The following is a 15,238-nucleotide window of genomic DNA, read 5'->3' on the forward strand; positions in this document are numbered from 1 at the left end:
TCGTTGTTCGCAAAAAATTTGCCGATCGTTCCGTGTAAACAGTCGTTGCATGAGAGTCCGGCCGCCCGCCGCTCATCCGCAGCCCCCTGCGCCGGCTCAATCGCCACCCCCACCACCCCGATCGCCACCCCCTTCGCCGTTCTGATCGCCACCGGGTACGCTCGCGGCCGGGAACGATCGGAGCGGAGGCGGCGGGGGTGGCGATCGGGGCGGCGCAGGGGGCTGCGGTTGACTGTGGGGCCGGGCTGCAGATGTGCGGGGGACCTGTCTGCGAACGGGGGGCTGGGCTGCGGGCGGGCGATCGCAAAACGATTTTTCCGTACGCTATATCGTACCGTCTAAACGCTGATCGTTATGAAAAAAAATCGTTACTCCGACATCGTTAATCGTACGATCAGGCCAATTATCGTTTCGTGTAAACGCACCATTAGTTTCCCCTAGCAACCAATCAGATTCCAATTTTCATTCCTCACAGAGTCTTTGAAAAATGAAAGGTGGAATCTGATTGGTTGCCGGGGGCAACTAAGCCAATTCTACTTTACACCAGTTTGATAAAACTCCCCCACTGTGTGAACATAGCCTTAAGCCCCTATTCCACGGGTCGTTTAAAGGAGCAATATCGTTCGTATTCGGCCGATATCGGCCGCTACGAACGATATTCGTCCCGTGGAATAGATTGCAAAGATCAGACGACATCGTTCATGTCGGCTGATCGTTGCAGTCGCTTGTTTTTCAACATGTTGAAAAACAAGCGACTGATATAGCAGCGATCTGCTGCCGTCGCTCCGTTGAATAGGAGCGTCGGCAGCAGATGCTGCTATATCCTATGGGCTGCCTGGACGATCAGCGATCCTCCGAGCAGCCCCTCCCGCACTTACCCGCATCGAATAGCGGCGGCAGCGAGCGGGGAACGAGGAGCAAACGAGCGCTAATAGCGCTCGTTTGCTCCTCCAAACGACTCGTGGAATAGGGGCATTAGTTTTATTTGGCCATGTGAATAGTCTTACATTAACATTAACTTCATATTATGGACCACAACAACAGACACAATATGGATACAGCAGCATGTGGTAGATGTTTTCAAAAGGGTTATACAGTGCTACAAAAACATGGCCACTTTCTTTCAGAGACAACACGACTCTTGTCTCCAGTTCAGGTGCGGTTTGCAATTAACTTCAATAGAACTGAGCAGCAAAACCTTTACCCAAGCTGGAGACGAGAAGGGCAGTCTCTTTAAGAAAGTGGCCATGTTTTTGTAGCGCTGGATAACCCCTTTAAGAGGATGAAAAAATGCAATTAATCAGTTCACACATACAGACTCACAGCGTAAATCTTGCTGCGAGTCTGGCAGGTTCTGGCAGTTCCCTGTCACTACATACTTGCAACCCCTTCGGCTCCCGCTCTGCTGTGTCTGTATATACATTACCTGTCTCCTGCACGGGGTCCCGGCGTCCTGCTCTCCCGCCCGACCAATCAGTGTGTTGCCCAGCTGTAGTGACAGGGAACAGCCAGGACCTGACAGACTTGCAGCGAAATTTACGCTGCTAGTCTGTACGTGTGGATAGACCCTTATGCTGCGTTTACACGGAACGATTATCGTGCGAATTTGCACAATAACGATCTAATTCGAACGATAATCGTACGTGTAAACGCAGCGAACGATCAAGCGACGTGCGAGAAATCGTTCATTATGATCTTAGAACATGTTCTCAAATCGTCGTTAGTCGTTCGGAAAAAATTCGCAGATCGTTCCGTGTAAACAGTCGGTCACCGATTTAACCTATGTGCGACATAGGCTTAAGCGATCGCAAAACGATTTTTCCTTACGATATATCCTTCTGTCTAAACGCTGATCGTTATAAAAAAATGTGTTACTTGGAAATCGTTAATCGTACGATCGGGCAAATTATCACTCCGTGTAAACCCAGCATTAGTCTGGGTGTATGCAGGATCCAGATATACTTTGCTCTAATTAACACCAAGCTGGGGCAGATGGGAGGAGTCTATGACAACAGAGAGCAGCCACCCTTTCATACACAATGCAAAAAAAGCACAATGAAATACATGCTGTGGCTGCAACAACAATTGTAGTGTAAAAGATTTCTGCAACTAACTGTACGAAATATCCAGGCTCTTCATAGGGAAATGAAAGGCAGAAGGATTGTGCTGTATTGTAGATTGTGTACACTTCTCTGAGCAGGAGGGACATAGCTGATGGGTGGGGTGAGTACTTCCTGCAGCCTGGGTCACACCTCCTCTTCAGTGATCACAGCACACACACTGAGCAGAGGCTGTGAGTGCAGTGTGCAGACCCAGGATCAGGCTGTCAGCTCAGGGAGGAGGCATCAGGCTCAGCCATGAGCAGCTTCATGTTCATTAGACACACTGGCAGACTTGTAGCCCAGCTCCTCCAGCCTGTGTGCAGCAAGCAAGTGATATCAGCCTCAGCCCTGAGCAGTCATTACTCCAGGATGGTGAGTACCTGCAGGCTTCCCTCCATGGTGCAGTGTGCCTGCTCTGCTACATAACCTAGGACTATAAGCACAATGTATATGGTCTGTGCAAAAGCATCACATCAAGCTCACTTATGTAACCAGACAAGTGCAACACATTTCCACAGTATTTCTGCTAAACTCAGCACAATAAATGTAATGAAATCACTAATGGTAACCAAAGGCAGATCAGACTCTTATAGGTAGTGTAGCCTAAAAGTTCTTGGCTCCGCAGCCATCACACCCCTCTAAAGCCATGTATCCTCTGCACTCTCTATGGATATGCCACTCCTGGCTTTGAGGCTGTGCTTACACATGGCATTTTTTGTGGTTTTAATGCATTTTTGCCACGATTTTCTGCTATTGCAGTAAAATATCGCCATTTTTGTCATGATCTTGATAGAAGTTTGCAGCACAATAGCGGGAATGTTATGGCAAAGACTCCATGTGTGAACACAGCCTGAAGGTCAAGTAAATCTAATTATAGTCCAGATAATAATTGTGAACTCCAGACTAAAGGGTTATACTTACCTGTCCCTGCCCGCTGCCCACCACTTTCAGTGTTTTTATAACATCCAATGAAATGCTGCTCCCACCAGAAATGGCCACTCAGCATAGAGCCTATGCTGGCTGGCTATTTCCTTTGGGAATAGGACAGCATGGCATTGGATGTTATGAAGACACTTACAGTGGTGCAGAACAGATGGCCCATAGAAATCTCAAGCTTTCCAGTACTTATCAGCTGCTGTATGTCCAGCAGGAAGTGGTGTAATCATTTCCAGTCTGAAGAGCAGGGAAGGTTTTCTATGTGAATTTGCTACTGCTCTTCCTGTCAGACTGGAAAGAATACACCACTTCCTGCAGGACATACAGCAGCTGAAAAGTACTGGAAGGCTTAAAGTGTCTGTACCACCAGGCCCAGGCTGAAACACTGGAGGCGGGCCGACCAAACCTTAGTGGGAGGAAACCCCAGCCCCTCCATGACGTGACTCTATTAGAATAAATGGAACCTCTATCATAGAGAGGCGGGGGTTTCCTCCCACTAAGGTTTGGTCGGCCCGCCTCCAGTGTTTCAGCCTGGGCCTGGTGGTACAGTCACTTTAAAGTGACTGTACCACCAGGCCGTGGCGTTTAAGGAGTTAATGTCGCGCTGCAGTGTGTCATTAACGGTGAGGTGCCGGCCCCGACCTGCTATGAAGCTTCATAGCTCAGGGCATACCGGTACATCCAGGGTCGTCTGGGTACAGAATTCCAGGACGTACCGGTACGTCCTAGGTCGTCTAGGGGTTAAAGTGTCACTGTCGTGAATTTTTTTTTTTTCAGAAATCAATAGTCCAGACGATTTTAAGAAACTTTGTCAATGGGTTTATTAGCCGAAAAATGCATTTTCAACATGAAAAAGCAGTTTGAAACTCTCATTGTTCTCCTATGGATAGAGCAAAATAAGAGACCAAAACAGGACAACAAAGAGTTAATCTACAAATACCTCACCCATTATCTCTTCTGACAGTCACCACTGACCTCTCCAAGCTCTGATTAGAGTTCACCCAGCTCCGTGCCTGTAATCCTCTGTTATGTTTTCTGCTGTTGGCTAACTCCCTCCTACCTCCTCCCTTCTCCCCTCTCCCTAGAACAGACTGGGTACGAGTCACAATTTCCTGATTTTTTTTGCAGTGGATGGAAAAGAGGAGGAGGGGGACCTGGGAAAAGGCTTTTTAAATGCAGATAATGGCATATTTGGCTAATAAACCCAATTACAAAGTTTCTTAAAATTGCCTGGGCTATTCATTTCTGCCAAAAAATAAATAAAAATTTGACAGTGACTCTTTAACTACACCTTTTAACATAAAATGGTCATCCTGGAACCAAGTAATATCATGTTGAGGAACCACTACAATTAGTCTAAACTTACATGATTTTCAAATGCAACATATTTAAAGGAGAAGTCCGGCCAAAATGTATTTTTTATATGTTATTACTTATGGAAAGTTATACAATTTTCTAATGTACATTAATTATGGAAAATGCTCATATACTGCTATTTCCCTTAATTTAGTAGATCAGGAAGTGTTAGAATTCTCTCAGAAGCAGTGACGTCACGACGTAATTCCTATGGAGTGTCCAGCAGGGGGCGCTCTATATATAGAAGTCAATGAGTACTATTGACTTCTATATATAGTGCGCCCCTGCTGGACACTACATTGGAATTACAATGGATATGTGTATGTAATGTAATGTACTGTACTTTGCGATTGAATACATTTATGGAATACTTTGGGGAGCAAGTGTCCTTGCTCCCCAAAGTATCCGATAAATGTATTCAATAAATACATTTGCAGGACACCGAGCAGGGAGGGAGAGAAGTGCCATCTACCTCCCCCCTCCTTGCTTGGTGCTGGGCACATATAGAAAGTACTACTCCCACATTATCTGCAGATAATGGGGAAGTAGTACCTGTGCTATCTTATCGCCGCCCGCGCCGCCGCTCACAGTAGTGCCTCCTCCTCCTCCACTCCCCCTCCTCCTCGAAACACTATGGCCCCGCTGACTCCCGCCGCCTGCCCGTGCCGCTCCTCACACTATCCGCCGGCCACCGCTCTCTGCTCCTGCAGGCCGGCCGCGTCAGCCCTCACCCACACCGGCCTGGGACACAAGGAAGCACCAGGAGCGCCGTGCTGCCGGCCGGTGTGGGTGAGGGCTGACGGGGCCGGCCTGCAGGAGCAGAGAGCGGTGGCCGGCCGGATAGTGTGAGGGGCGGCACGGGCAGGCGGCGGGGAGTCAGCGGGGCCATAGTGTTTCGAGGGGGAGCGGAGGAGGAGGGGGCACTACTGTGAGCGGCGGCGGAGTGGGCGGCGATAAGATAGCACAGGTACTACTCCCCCATTATCTGCAGATAATGTCGGAGTAGTACTTTCTATATGTGCCCAGCAGGGAGGGGGGAGGTAGATGGCACCTCTCTCCCTCCCTGCTCTGTGCCCAGCAAATGTATTTATTGAATACATTTATGGGATACTTTGGGGAGCAAGGACACTTGCTCCCCAAAGTATTCCATAAATGTATTCAATCGCAAAGTACAGTACATTACATACACACATCCATTGTAATTCCAATGGAGTGTCCAGCAGGGGCACACTATATATAGAAGTCAATGGTCCTCATTGACTTCTATATATAGAGCGCCCCCTGCTGGACACTCCATAGGAATTACACCATTCGTCGTGATGTCACTGCTTCTGAGAGAATTCTAACACTTCCTGATACACTAAATTAAGGGAAATAGCAGTATATGAGCATTTCCCATAATTAATGTACATTAGAAAATTGTATAACTTTCCATAAGTAATAACATATAAAAAATAAATTTTGGCCGGACTTCTCCTTTAATAGCCACCATGTGCCACATGACTGAGTAGCTTGTCACTTTAGAGACAGGACCAGAAGTAAGAGCTTTGGCTTTAATGATCTGCCAGATTAATTGGTCAGATATCTGTGTGTGTAAAAGGACCATTATGCTAAGTTTACACGAGGCAATTATTGGCCCGATCGTACGATTAACGATTTTGAAGTAACGATTTTTTTTTATAACGATCAGTGTTTAGACGGTACAATATATCGTACGGAAAAATCGTTTTGCAATTGTACGCCCGCAGCCCCCTGCGCCGCCCTGATCGCCACCCCCGCCGCTCTGATCGCCCCCCCGCCACCGCTCCGGGCGGGGCTGCGGGTGGCTGGACTATCACGCGACGACTGTTTATACGGAACGATCGGCGATTTTTTTTTTTGCGATCGACGAACAACGATTTATGAACATGTTAAAAGATCAAAATGAACAATTTTTCGATCGTTCGCCGCGTTTACACGTATGATTATCGTTCGATTTCGATCGTTATCGCAAAAATTCGCCCGATAATCGTTTCGTGTAAACGTAGCATTAGTCTGCACATAGAAAGTTTTAAATGAATATGTTAGCTGCGATTCACATTCCAAAATGCCCACACTGTTAGATACCTGTCAGGTCAAGGAGACACATGGTACCTGGAAGGGATCAAACACGATAGACTTAATTTACATGTAAGGGTATGTTCACACTGAGCAAATGTGGCGGAATTCCGCTTAAGGGTACGTTCACACGTACTGACTCGCAGTGGAAATCTCGCTGCGAGTTTTGCAGAGAGATCCACTACGAGTTAAGGTCCTGGCAGGCCCCGGTCAATACATATTCACAGCGGTCTTTCAGACCACTGAGTATGTAAAGCAGCCGCCTCCTTAACCCCTTCGGCTCCCGCACTGTCTGTTTATACATTACCTCTCTCCTTGCAGCACGGGATCCCGGAGTCCTGCTCTCTTGCCCAGCTAATCAGTGGCTGCAGCTGAGCAACACACTGATTGGCTGGGTGGGAGAGCAGGATGCTGGGACCCCGTGCTGCAAGGAGAGAGGTAATGTATAAACAGACAGTGCGGGAGCCGAACACCTAACTGCAGTAAGAACTACCTTCATTTGAGCCAAAGTAGGGAAGATATATTACTTAGCTTATAGCACCATCTGGCGGTCTTGTATAATAAGTCTACCTTTTGCAAACAGATCACCAAGAGTGAGACAAAATGTACATTGCTTTGCATTATACTGTACTTTGTTTTCAACTTTAGGTCCTGGTTTTCCATAATTAAGACTATACCAAAAACCAATACAAGGAATTAACACAAGTCTAGTAGTACTTAGGCAGATATTTTAGTGTAATTGATCTTATTTTTGATATGTGTTTGCACTAGCATACCCAAGGATGCAGTAGCATAACCCCCTCCCTCCCAAGACCCCTATCTACAGTCAGGAATGCAAGAGTGTAAAAGATGGGAATGTCTAGTGGACAGGATTTGTGCTGTTAAGTTAAAACTTTTAGTTGTAATTTTTGGATTTGGGATTTATTGATTCGTTCATCGCATAAAAAGGCTCCAAACTGTTACATATGCATACCCAAAGAATCAGTCATTGTATCAGCTAAGTGTGAACAAAACCTCAGGTTTGTTTGTTTTTTTTCATTCTTTTTTTTTATTGGCAGACTTCAGCAGTGCACTTATTGACTCCAGAGGAAAGGAACCAAGCAATCCAGGAACTTCAGTCCATGGGATGGACACTTGTCACAGAGAGAGATGCCCTTTACAAGGAGTTTGTCTTCAAGACTTTTAACCAGGTGACTTGGTAAACCAAGGAAACAACTAAAATATTAAAGGATGGGATGCAGCGATGCCTGAATTCATTAGGTGGTGCCCTAAAGCATTAAAAATGCCTAATGGCATTGACCAGAAGAATCCTACCTGCTGTTGTTAGCTTTAATATGCTGCACCACTTGCACAGTTATTGTGTGATCATTGTTATTATCCTGCTTGTTATTGTTCTATCCTGCTTCTAGTTTCCCTTTAAGCAAAATGTGTCAATCTTTGCCTTAAGACACAACAATTGGTGGGTACAGTATCCGCAGGTGACTGGCAACATCCTGATTTGATCACACATGTTCTAAGGAGAAATGGCCTAGCATTTTATACTCCACACACATCCACTTGTGCTCAGGTCTCATGAATGGAGAACAATGCAGTGGCTGACTAGGCAGCTGCCTAGGACACTTTTGAGTGGAGCAGTTGCACAATTTATGGATTAAGTAATAACGCTCTGGATGTATATTTCCAGTTGGACATTGAATTTGTTTGCCCAATAATGCTGCATGACACAACTAAACTTACATAGGAGTATTACAATCCCAGGTCACATACACATTGAGCAGAGCCCAATGTGTGTGATCAGCTAAAATGTTGAACTTCAGGGACTGATGGTATTGGGTGCACCTTCTGAAACCACTGTGGCACCAAGCATTAAAGCAACTCTGTACCCACAATCTGCCCCCCCCCAAACTGCTTGTACCGTCAGATAGCTGTTTTTAATCCACGATCTGTCCTAGGCTCTGTTCAGTAGGTGATGCAGTTATGGTTCTAAAAAACAACTTTTACACTTGCAGCCCTGTGTCGAATTGGTGTGGCCTAGAGTACCTGTACCCTAGGCTTGCACCCATGCTCCATCCCTCCTCTCAGCCCTCTCCACCATTAGTAATATCCCAGGCAGGATTTTTCCTAATCATCACCTGTCTGAACACTGCACAGTTGCTGGATCGTTAAGGCACATGTGCGGTGTTCAGACAAGTGATTAGTAGGAGAAATCCTGCCAAGGGCATTCCTAATGGGGAAGAAGGCGGGGAGGAGGGACAGAGGGGCGTCGCAAGCCTAAGGCAAAGACACTCTAGGCCACGTCAACTTGACACAGAGCTGTTGTTTTTAGGACAATAACTGCATCACCTGCTGAACGGACCCCAGGACAGATCTTGGATTAAAAGCAGCTATCTGACAGTACAAGTGGTTTGGGGGGGGTCAGATTGTGGGTACAGAGTTGCTTTGATTAAACTTGTTTTTTACCTCAATATTTAGTGGTGAATGTGTAAAGCAATGTCACGTGCCTGTTCTGTTCAGTCGCTGGTTCCACTTAGGGGCACGGTGTCAGTTCCAATCTGCGATCCATGACTCTACGATTGTGATCACACAGTAGGGTGTTCTTCATTTGTGAGTCACATGTGATGCATATTAGATCACTGCTCTGGGCTCATGTCTGACTGCTCATTGATAACACACATGGAAAATTGTGTGCTTATTGAAAAGCCTGCCAGACTCAGAAGCTCTGTACACTACATCACCAGATGGGAATCGTACAGAAGATCAGGGCCTTGAGATCATGGACATGGGGAGGTTTCTGCAGGAAAACACTTTCAGATGTATGGAGGACTGTTCTGCTAGATAGATGAGAATTGTAAATTGAGGAATGATTGCGTTTTGGTGTAAGCACTTGTCATAGGACTCTGTATGAATGCATTTCATTAGGAGAATGGTATCTTGACATCATGTATATTTCTGTTGAATATTGGGCTCTGCATGTTACAGTACTGAGCATTATAGACGTGATGCAATTCTACGTTGTGTATTGCAAAATAGGGCCACAGGTTCATTAAAGTGAATGGAGCTGAATTTTGATACCAAACCAAACTTGTGACAAGGGATGTGCTGTTTTGACAAGAAAGTAGCTGTGCTTTTTGTAATTCTGCATGACTGTAAACAGAGAACACGTCATAAAGGAAAGGCAGATATTTCTCCTCTTTTTAAATTAAACAACTTTCTAAATCATCTTTTAGAAGTGTCCTACCATTTAGCTGCTACAATAAGATAAGTCTGTCCGTATGATGGACTTTCCCCTCTATCAATGTTAGAGATAACCGCAGGGAGTAGGTAAAAGGCCAGCTAAGATTGTAGATAAGGGGAGAGACACCCTGGGGGAGAACTCAAACAGGCTGAAGAGAATAAGAAGAGCAGATACAAGGCAGTTTGCAGAGGAGGAGGATGTAGACTGTGTACAAGTATAGAATAGAGGTAAGACAACAAGCTGTGGGGAATGTGGGAGCGAATGTAACAAATGTTTTATAAATACCCGTAGAGAAAATGTTTTTACACTATAGAAAGTACAAAGCAAGGATTAATAAATATATTTTCAAACTTGTATAACTTCTGGCACCACGTGAGTACTAATAAATAAATAAAAAATAAATAAATATATATATTTTCTATATTTCCATACATAGTAAGGGATGGATGTTGGTGCCGTCGTGAAAATTTCGGCAAAACAGTCTTACTGGTAACACTAATACCTTTTTCTCTCCTCATCTTCACGACCAAGGACCAAGTGGCTGCCCCACAGATCTGGTCTATACAAGTGGAAGCTCTTTCTGCCCAGGTGGTAGAAACAGCTCTGGTGGAATGGGCTCGGATTTGTAGGGGTAAAGTCAGGTTTTGAAGACTGTATGCCTGTTCAATTGCATTACGGATCCACCGTGCTAACACACTTTTGGATACTTTCTTCCCGTTATTTTTACCTTGGAACTGTATGAACAAGTATCTAGGTATTAAAGAATAGTCCTTCTTACCTCTAATGTATGGAATTTTCGTCATTTTTTGATGAAGAACAGAATGATAGTAAAATTATGTCCTGAGACTGGTGAAAGGAGGACACGACCTTTGGGAGGAAACATAGAAGATTGTTGGCAGAAAAAGACCACTGGGTCCATCTAGTCTCTTCGGTCCTTAATACAATTCTATCCTCTATGACAAAAAATGGTTCACAAATAGTAAGGGCCTGTAGTTCTCCCACTCTTCAGGCAGTCACTATGGCCACTAAGAAGGACTTTTTATAGGATAGTAGCTTTGTCTGTTTCTTCCAAAGGTTCAAAGGGCGCTTGGGTGAGTCCTTCGAGGACCGTATTGAGATCCCAAGGTGGATGTAGGTTCTTCTTAGGAGACTGACGTTGTGCACTTCTCATGAACAACTTCACCCACCTATGGTCTGCGATTAGAGTAATCATAGATGGCGAAGAGAGCCGCCACTTGAACCTATAGAGTAGCAGGTTTTAGATCTTTTATAAGACCTGCCTGGAGAAAATCGAGTATTTGTGCAATATTTGGTTCTACTGGAAAAGGTGGTTTGGATGTGCACCATGATGAAAACACCTTCCAGACCTTTAAATAAAATCTTATTTGTAACCAGTTTCCGGCTTTTCTGAATTGTAGAAATTACTTCCTCAGAAAGATGTTTACTTCTTAGCATGCACCTCTTAGGATCCATGCTGATAGTTTGAGTGTCCGTAGGTCGGGATGGAACAGAGGGCCCTGAAAGAAGATCTGGCTCTTCCTGGAGAAGGACTGGGGGTTCTACTGCAAGACTTTGGAGACGTCCGAACAAATATCTTCTCTGCCAGAAAGGAACAATGAGGATTACCGAGGCCTCCTCTCAGAATTTTCTGGAGGGTTCTTGGTATCAGAGGAATTGGTGGGAAGGCATACGCTAGGCTGCAATTCCATGGTTGGGATAGCGCATCTATCCACATCGCCCCGTGTCTGAGGTCCAGAAAGAAGTCCTGAGTCTTCCTGTTTTGTGCATTGGCAAACAGGTCCACCAATGGATGACCCCATTTGTAGGTTAATTGCTGGAAGACCCTGTCGTTGAGGCACCATTATCCTGGGTGAACTGCATGCCTGCTCAGATAGTCTGAACCTCTGAGATGTGTGGCACTCAGTGACAGAATGTTCTCTTCTGCCCAAAGAAAGAGATTTTTGTTGAGATGTTCTGAAGGGAATTCTTCTTTTCACTGCCCTGATGGCGTAGATGGGCAACTGTTGTGACGTTGTCTGATAAAATCTGAATGTGACACTGTTTCAGCATATCTTCTGCCTGTTTCAAAGACATCCAGACTGCCAATAACTCTCTAGTTGGAAGGCTTTGAATGCTTCTTGAGACCATATGCCTTGTAGGAAAAGACCTTCTACTTGGGCTCCCCATCCCGACAGGCTCGCATCCGTGGTCATGGTAATCTTGGGATTTTGATTCCAATGGACACCCATGGAGAGACACCATCTGAGGGACTGTAGGACCTGTGGAGAAATAGACATTAGTTTGTCCAGACCTGTCTGCTTATGATTCCAGACAAAGTATCTGTCTCTGCAATACTCTGGAGTGGGCCTGGCTCCACGGTGCGGCCTGGATGCAGGCTGTTAGGGATCCCAACAGAGACATGGCTTCATGGATTCTGCATGACTTTTTCCTCCTGAAGCTGTTTACTTTTTAAATTAGAGATAACTTCTTATCTGTAGGGAGGATAACCTCTGGGTGCTTGGCACCAAGTCCGATTTTTCTTTATCAGCCATCCCAGGTTCCGATGTCACTTTTAGGTTAAGCCTCTGAGGAGTATCTGCAATTAAAAGAAGATCATCCAGATAACATACAGTTCTTATGCCCTTCAGGTGTAAATAGGAGGCCACTTCTCCCATGACACTTGTGAAAATTCTGGGAGCCGAGGATATCCCAAATGGGAGAGCCTTAAACTGAAACTGCTGAACTTTACCGTCCATCCGCAGAGCGAATCTTAGGTAACGTTGAGATGTATGAATAGGGATGTGGTAATACGCATCCGTGAGATCTATCGATGCCATCACTGCGTCTCTTGAAATCAGAGGAGTAGTAAATCTTATGGATTCCATCTTGAATCTCTTGTACTTTACTACCCTGTTTAATAGTTTTAAGTTTATAGTTAGTCTGTATGAACCATTTGGTTTCCTCACCAGAAACAGGTTAAAGTATTGTCCTTTTCCCAGTTCCCTCACTGGCACAGGAGACACATCCAAAAGAATCAGCTTCTTTAAGGTGACTGTACCACCAGGCCCAGCCTGAAGCACTGGAGGCAGGCCGATCCACCCTTAGTGGGAAGAAACTCCAGCCCCTCCATGACGTGACTCCATTAGAATTAATGGAACCCTATCATAGAGGAGCGAGGGTTTCCTCCCACTAAGGGTGGGTCGGTCTGCCTCCAGTGCTTCAGCCTGGGCCTGCTGGTACAGTCACTTTAAGCTGTTTACAAGTTCCTTTTGTAATAGTGGGGATGACTGACGGGAGATGAGGAATCTCTTGGGAGGAGACTGGGTGAATTCTATTTTGTAACCCTGATGAACAATGTCTAGAATCCAAAAAATTGGGGTTATTTGTTTCCAGGCTTCCCCATGCCTGGACATTGCTTGTCTTGGGAGCCTTTGGGGTTGTAAAAGTATTTTTGTTTTTACCCCCGTTTTGGTAGCTCCAGCGACCTCCTGTTTTACCTTTACCTCTGGTCTGGTTGTGGTATCTTGGTCTCTTCTATGGCTCCTTCTTCTTTGGTGTTTTACCTTTCAGAAGGGCCTTCTTTTTTATCTGATTTCTCACATATTTTGTCCAGAGCTGTTAGAAATTAAATAGATGTTAGATTTAGAAATGAGGTCTGCAGACCAGTCCTTCAGCCATAAAGCTAGTCTGGCTGCAGTAGTAAGGGCTCCATCCCTGGCGGCTGCTCTCACTGATTCGGCTGAAGAGTCTGCCAAAAAAGCTGCTGCATCTTTCAAAAGCAAAATAGAATCCGCTATATCTTCTCTAAAGGCTTTCTTTAAATTATCATCCAATTGTTCTATCCATACATGCATAGCACGTGCCACACTGGTGGCTGCGATGTTATTTATGGAAAAAGAACTTGTATCCCAGGATTTCTTTAATAAACTTTCTGCTTTGCGATCCATTGCAAATATTTTAACGTCTGTGTTCAGGAGAGATCGAGCGTGCGGCTCCTACGTCATGCCGCTGGTCACTCTAACACCCTCCCTCTCCTCCACGAGGAGTCCTGATCCCTGATGGCCTGACTTGCCTGGGAGATGCTGCCCGGTTTGAGGTGGAGTCCAGCTGTGGCGGGGCCCCCGGTGGTGATGCATGGGTAGAGGCACCCCTCGTGCTGTTCACTTGGGGGGGACTCGGAGGCTCCGGGGCCTGCCGACGGTCACGTGCAGTGATGCACCGGCTGGAACATGTCATGTGACCGCTAATCGCCTATTAGACCCGGGGACTGCTGATGCCCTGAGCCACTAATGGACATCTAGGAGAGGCTGGCGGTGCTGTGGCGCGTTAAGGCTGCGTTGGTGGAGCGAACACTGACGCAGAGGCCAACTCTTGCCCCGGGCCCCCCTGGACAAGGTACTGTTGAAATTTACCCCCCTATGGCTGGGCTAAGCAGCCAGATGGCTGCGGATGTGCTAAGTAAAGCACCAGAGGATATATGTAAAGAGCCGGTCAATATACTTAATGATGTCTCCTCACTGGAATATTTCCACTGACTGAGTAAATGTACTGTTTGTGTTTGGATTGCTCTCTCCAGGGCCTATGCTGGAGGACAGAGTCTATCAATCCGTAGACCCTGGTGGTGCGGATTCTGGCTATTCTCTCCACTTCCATGCTTTAAATTGCTCCTGTGGAAATCCCCTGCCCAGCCGAGATTGGTGACAATTTACCTCTACTGTCCAGAAAGAGTTTAAAGTATATGGGCACTGACTGAGTTTATAAGGTCCACCTGGCTTGTTTTTAGGGTGGCTGCTGCTCTCTGGCTGATTTAAAATGTCTCTCAAATCTCAAAACAAGAAGGTTGGTAAGGGGACTCTGGCCAAAGACGACGACTTACCCCCTAAGATTGGGAAGTATTTGAAATCCCCTGCTGTTAACAAGTTAGAACTGTCTCTTAATTCTTCCGTGGGGGAAGCTTCTGCTCCTCTGCCTGATCGAGCAGAGGGAGATTCAACTCATGGACCTGGTATAGACCCACCAGTGTTAAAAGAGATTCTGGCAGAAGTCTCCAAATGCAGCCAGGCTATCATACAGCTGACGACCCAGGTGGGAACTGTATCATTTGACATAATGTTGGTGCATCAGGATCTTTCTAATATCCGTGAAAGAATGTTTGTAATGGAAAAATAAATTTCTCCACTGGAGAACTCTATGAAACAGGTTAAAAAGGATATAGACACTTTAAAGAAAGACAATGTGGTATTAAAAGATAAGCTTAATGACCTAGAAGACCGGTCATGTAGGTTTAATGTCCGCATAGTCTGTCTTCCAGAGGGGGAATGCCCGGTCAATTTTTGCCTGAAGTGGCTAACTGATCTATTTGGAGCAGAATCATTCTCATCTTTGGGTTGGAGAGAGCCCACAGGATCTCAGGAAAGAAGCTTCCAGCAGGGAGTCCTCCTCGCACAATGCTAATTAAGGTTCTTTGCTCCTCTGATAGAGATGCACTCCTAAGACAAGCAAGAATAAAGGG

The 15,238-nt window shown here is 45.7% G+C and overlaps 1 protein-coding gene across 1 annotated transcript in view; it reads left to right on the top strand.

Moving 5' to 3' along the window:
• The first annotated feature begins 2,254 nt into the window (after positions 1-2,254).
• PCBD2 (pterin-4 alpha-carbinolamine dehydratase 2) overlaps positions 2,255-15,238 on the top strand; it is an 84,897-nt gene continuing 71,913 nt past the window's right edge. The window contains exons 1-2 of the mRNA XM_069954096.1: positions 2,255-2,474; positions 7,550-7,681. Of these exons, the coding sequence (XP_069810197.1) occupies positions 2,358-2,474; positions 7,550-7,681 (249 nt within the window). The 5' untranslated portion in view covers positions 2,255-2,357. The remainder of the gene's footprint in view (positions 2,475-7,549; positions 7,682-15,238) is intronic.

The sequence above is a fragment of the Dendropsophus ebraccatus genome, chromosome 1, assembly GCF_027789765.1.
Source record: "Dendropsophus ebraccatus isolate aDenEbr1 chromosome 1, aDenEbr1.pat, whole genome shotgun sequence".
NCBI classification, from domain to species: domain Eukaryota; kingdom Metazoa; phylum Chordata; class Amphibia; order Anura; family Hylidae; genus Dendropsophus; species Dendropsophus ebraccatus.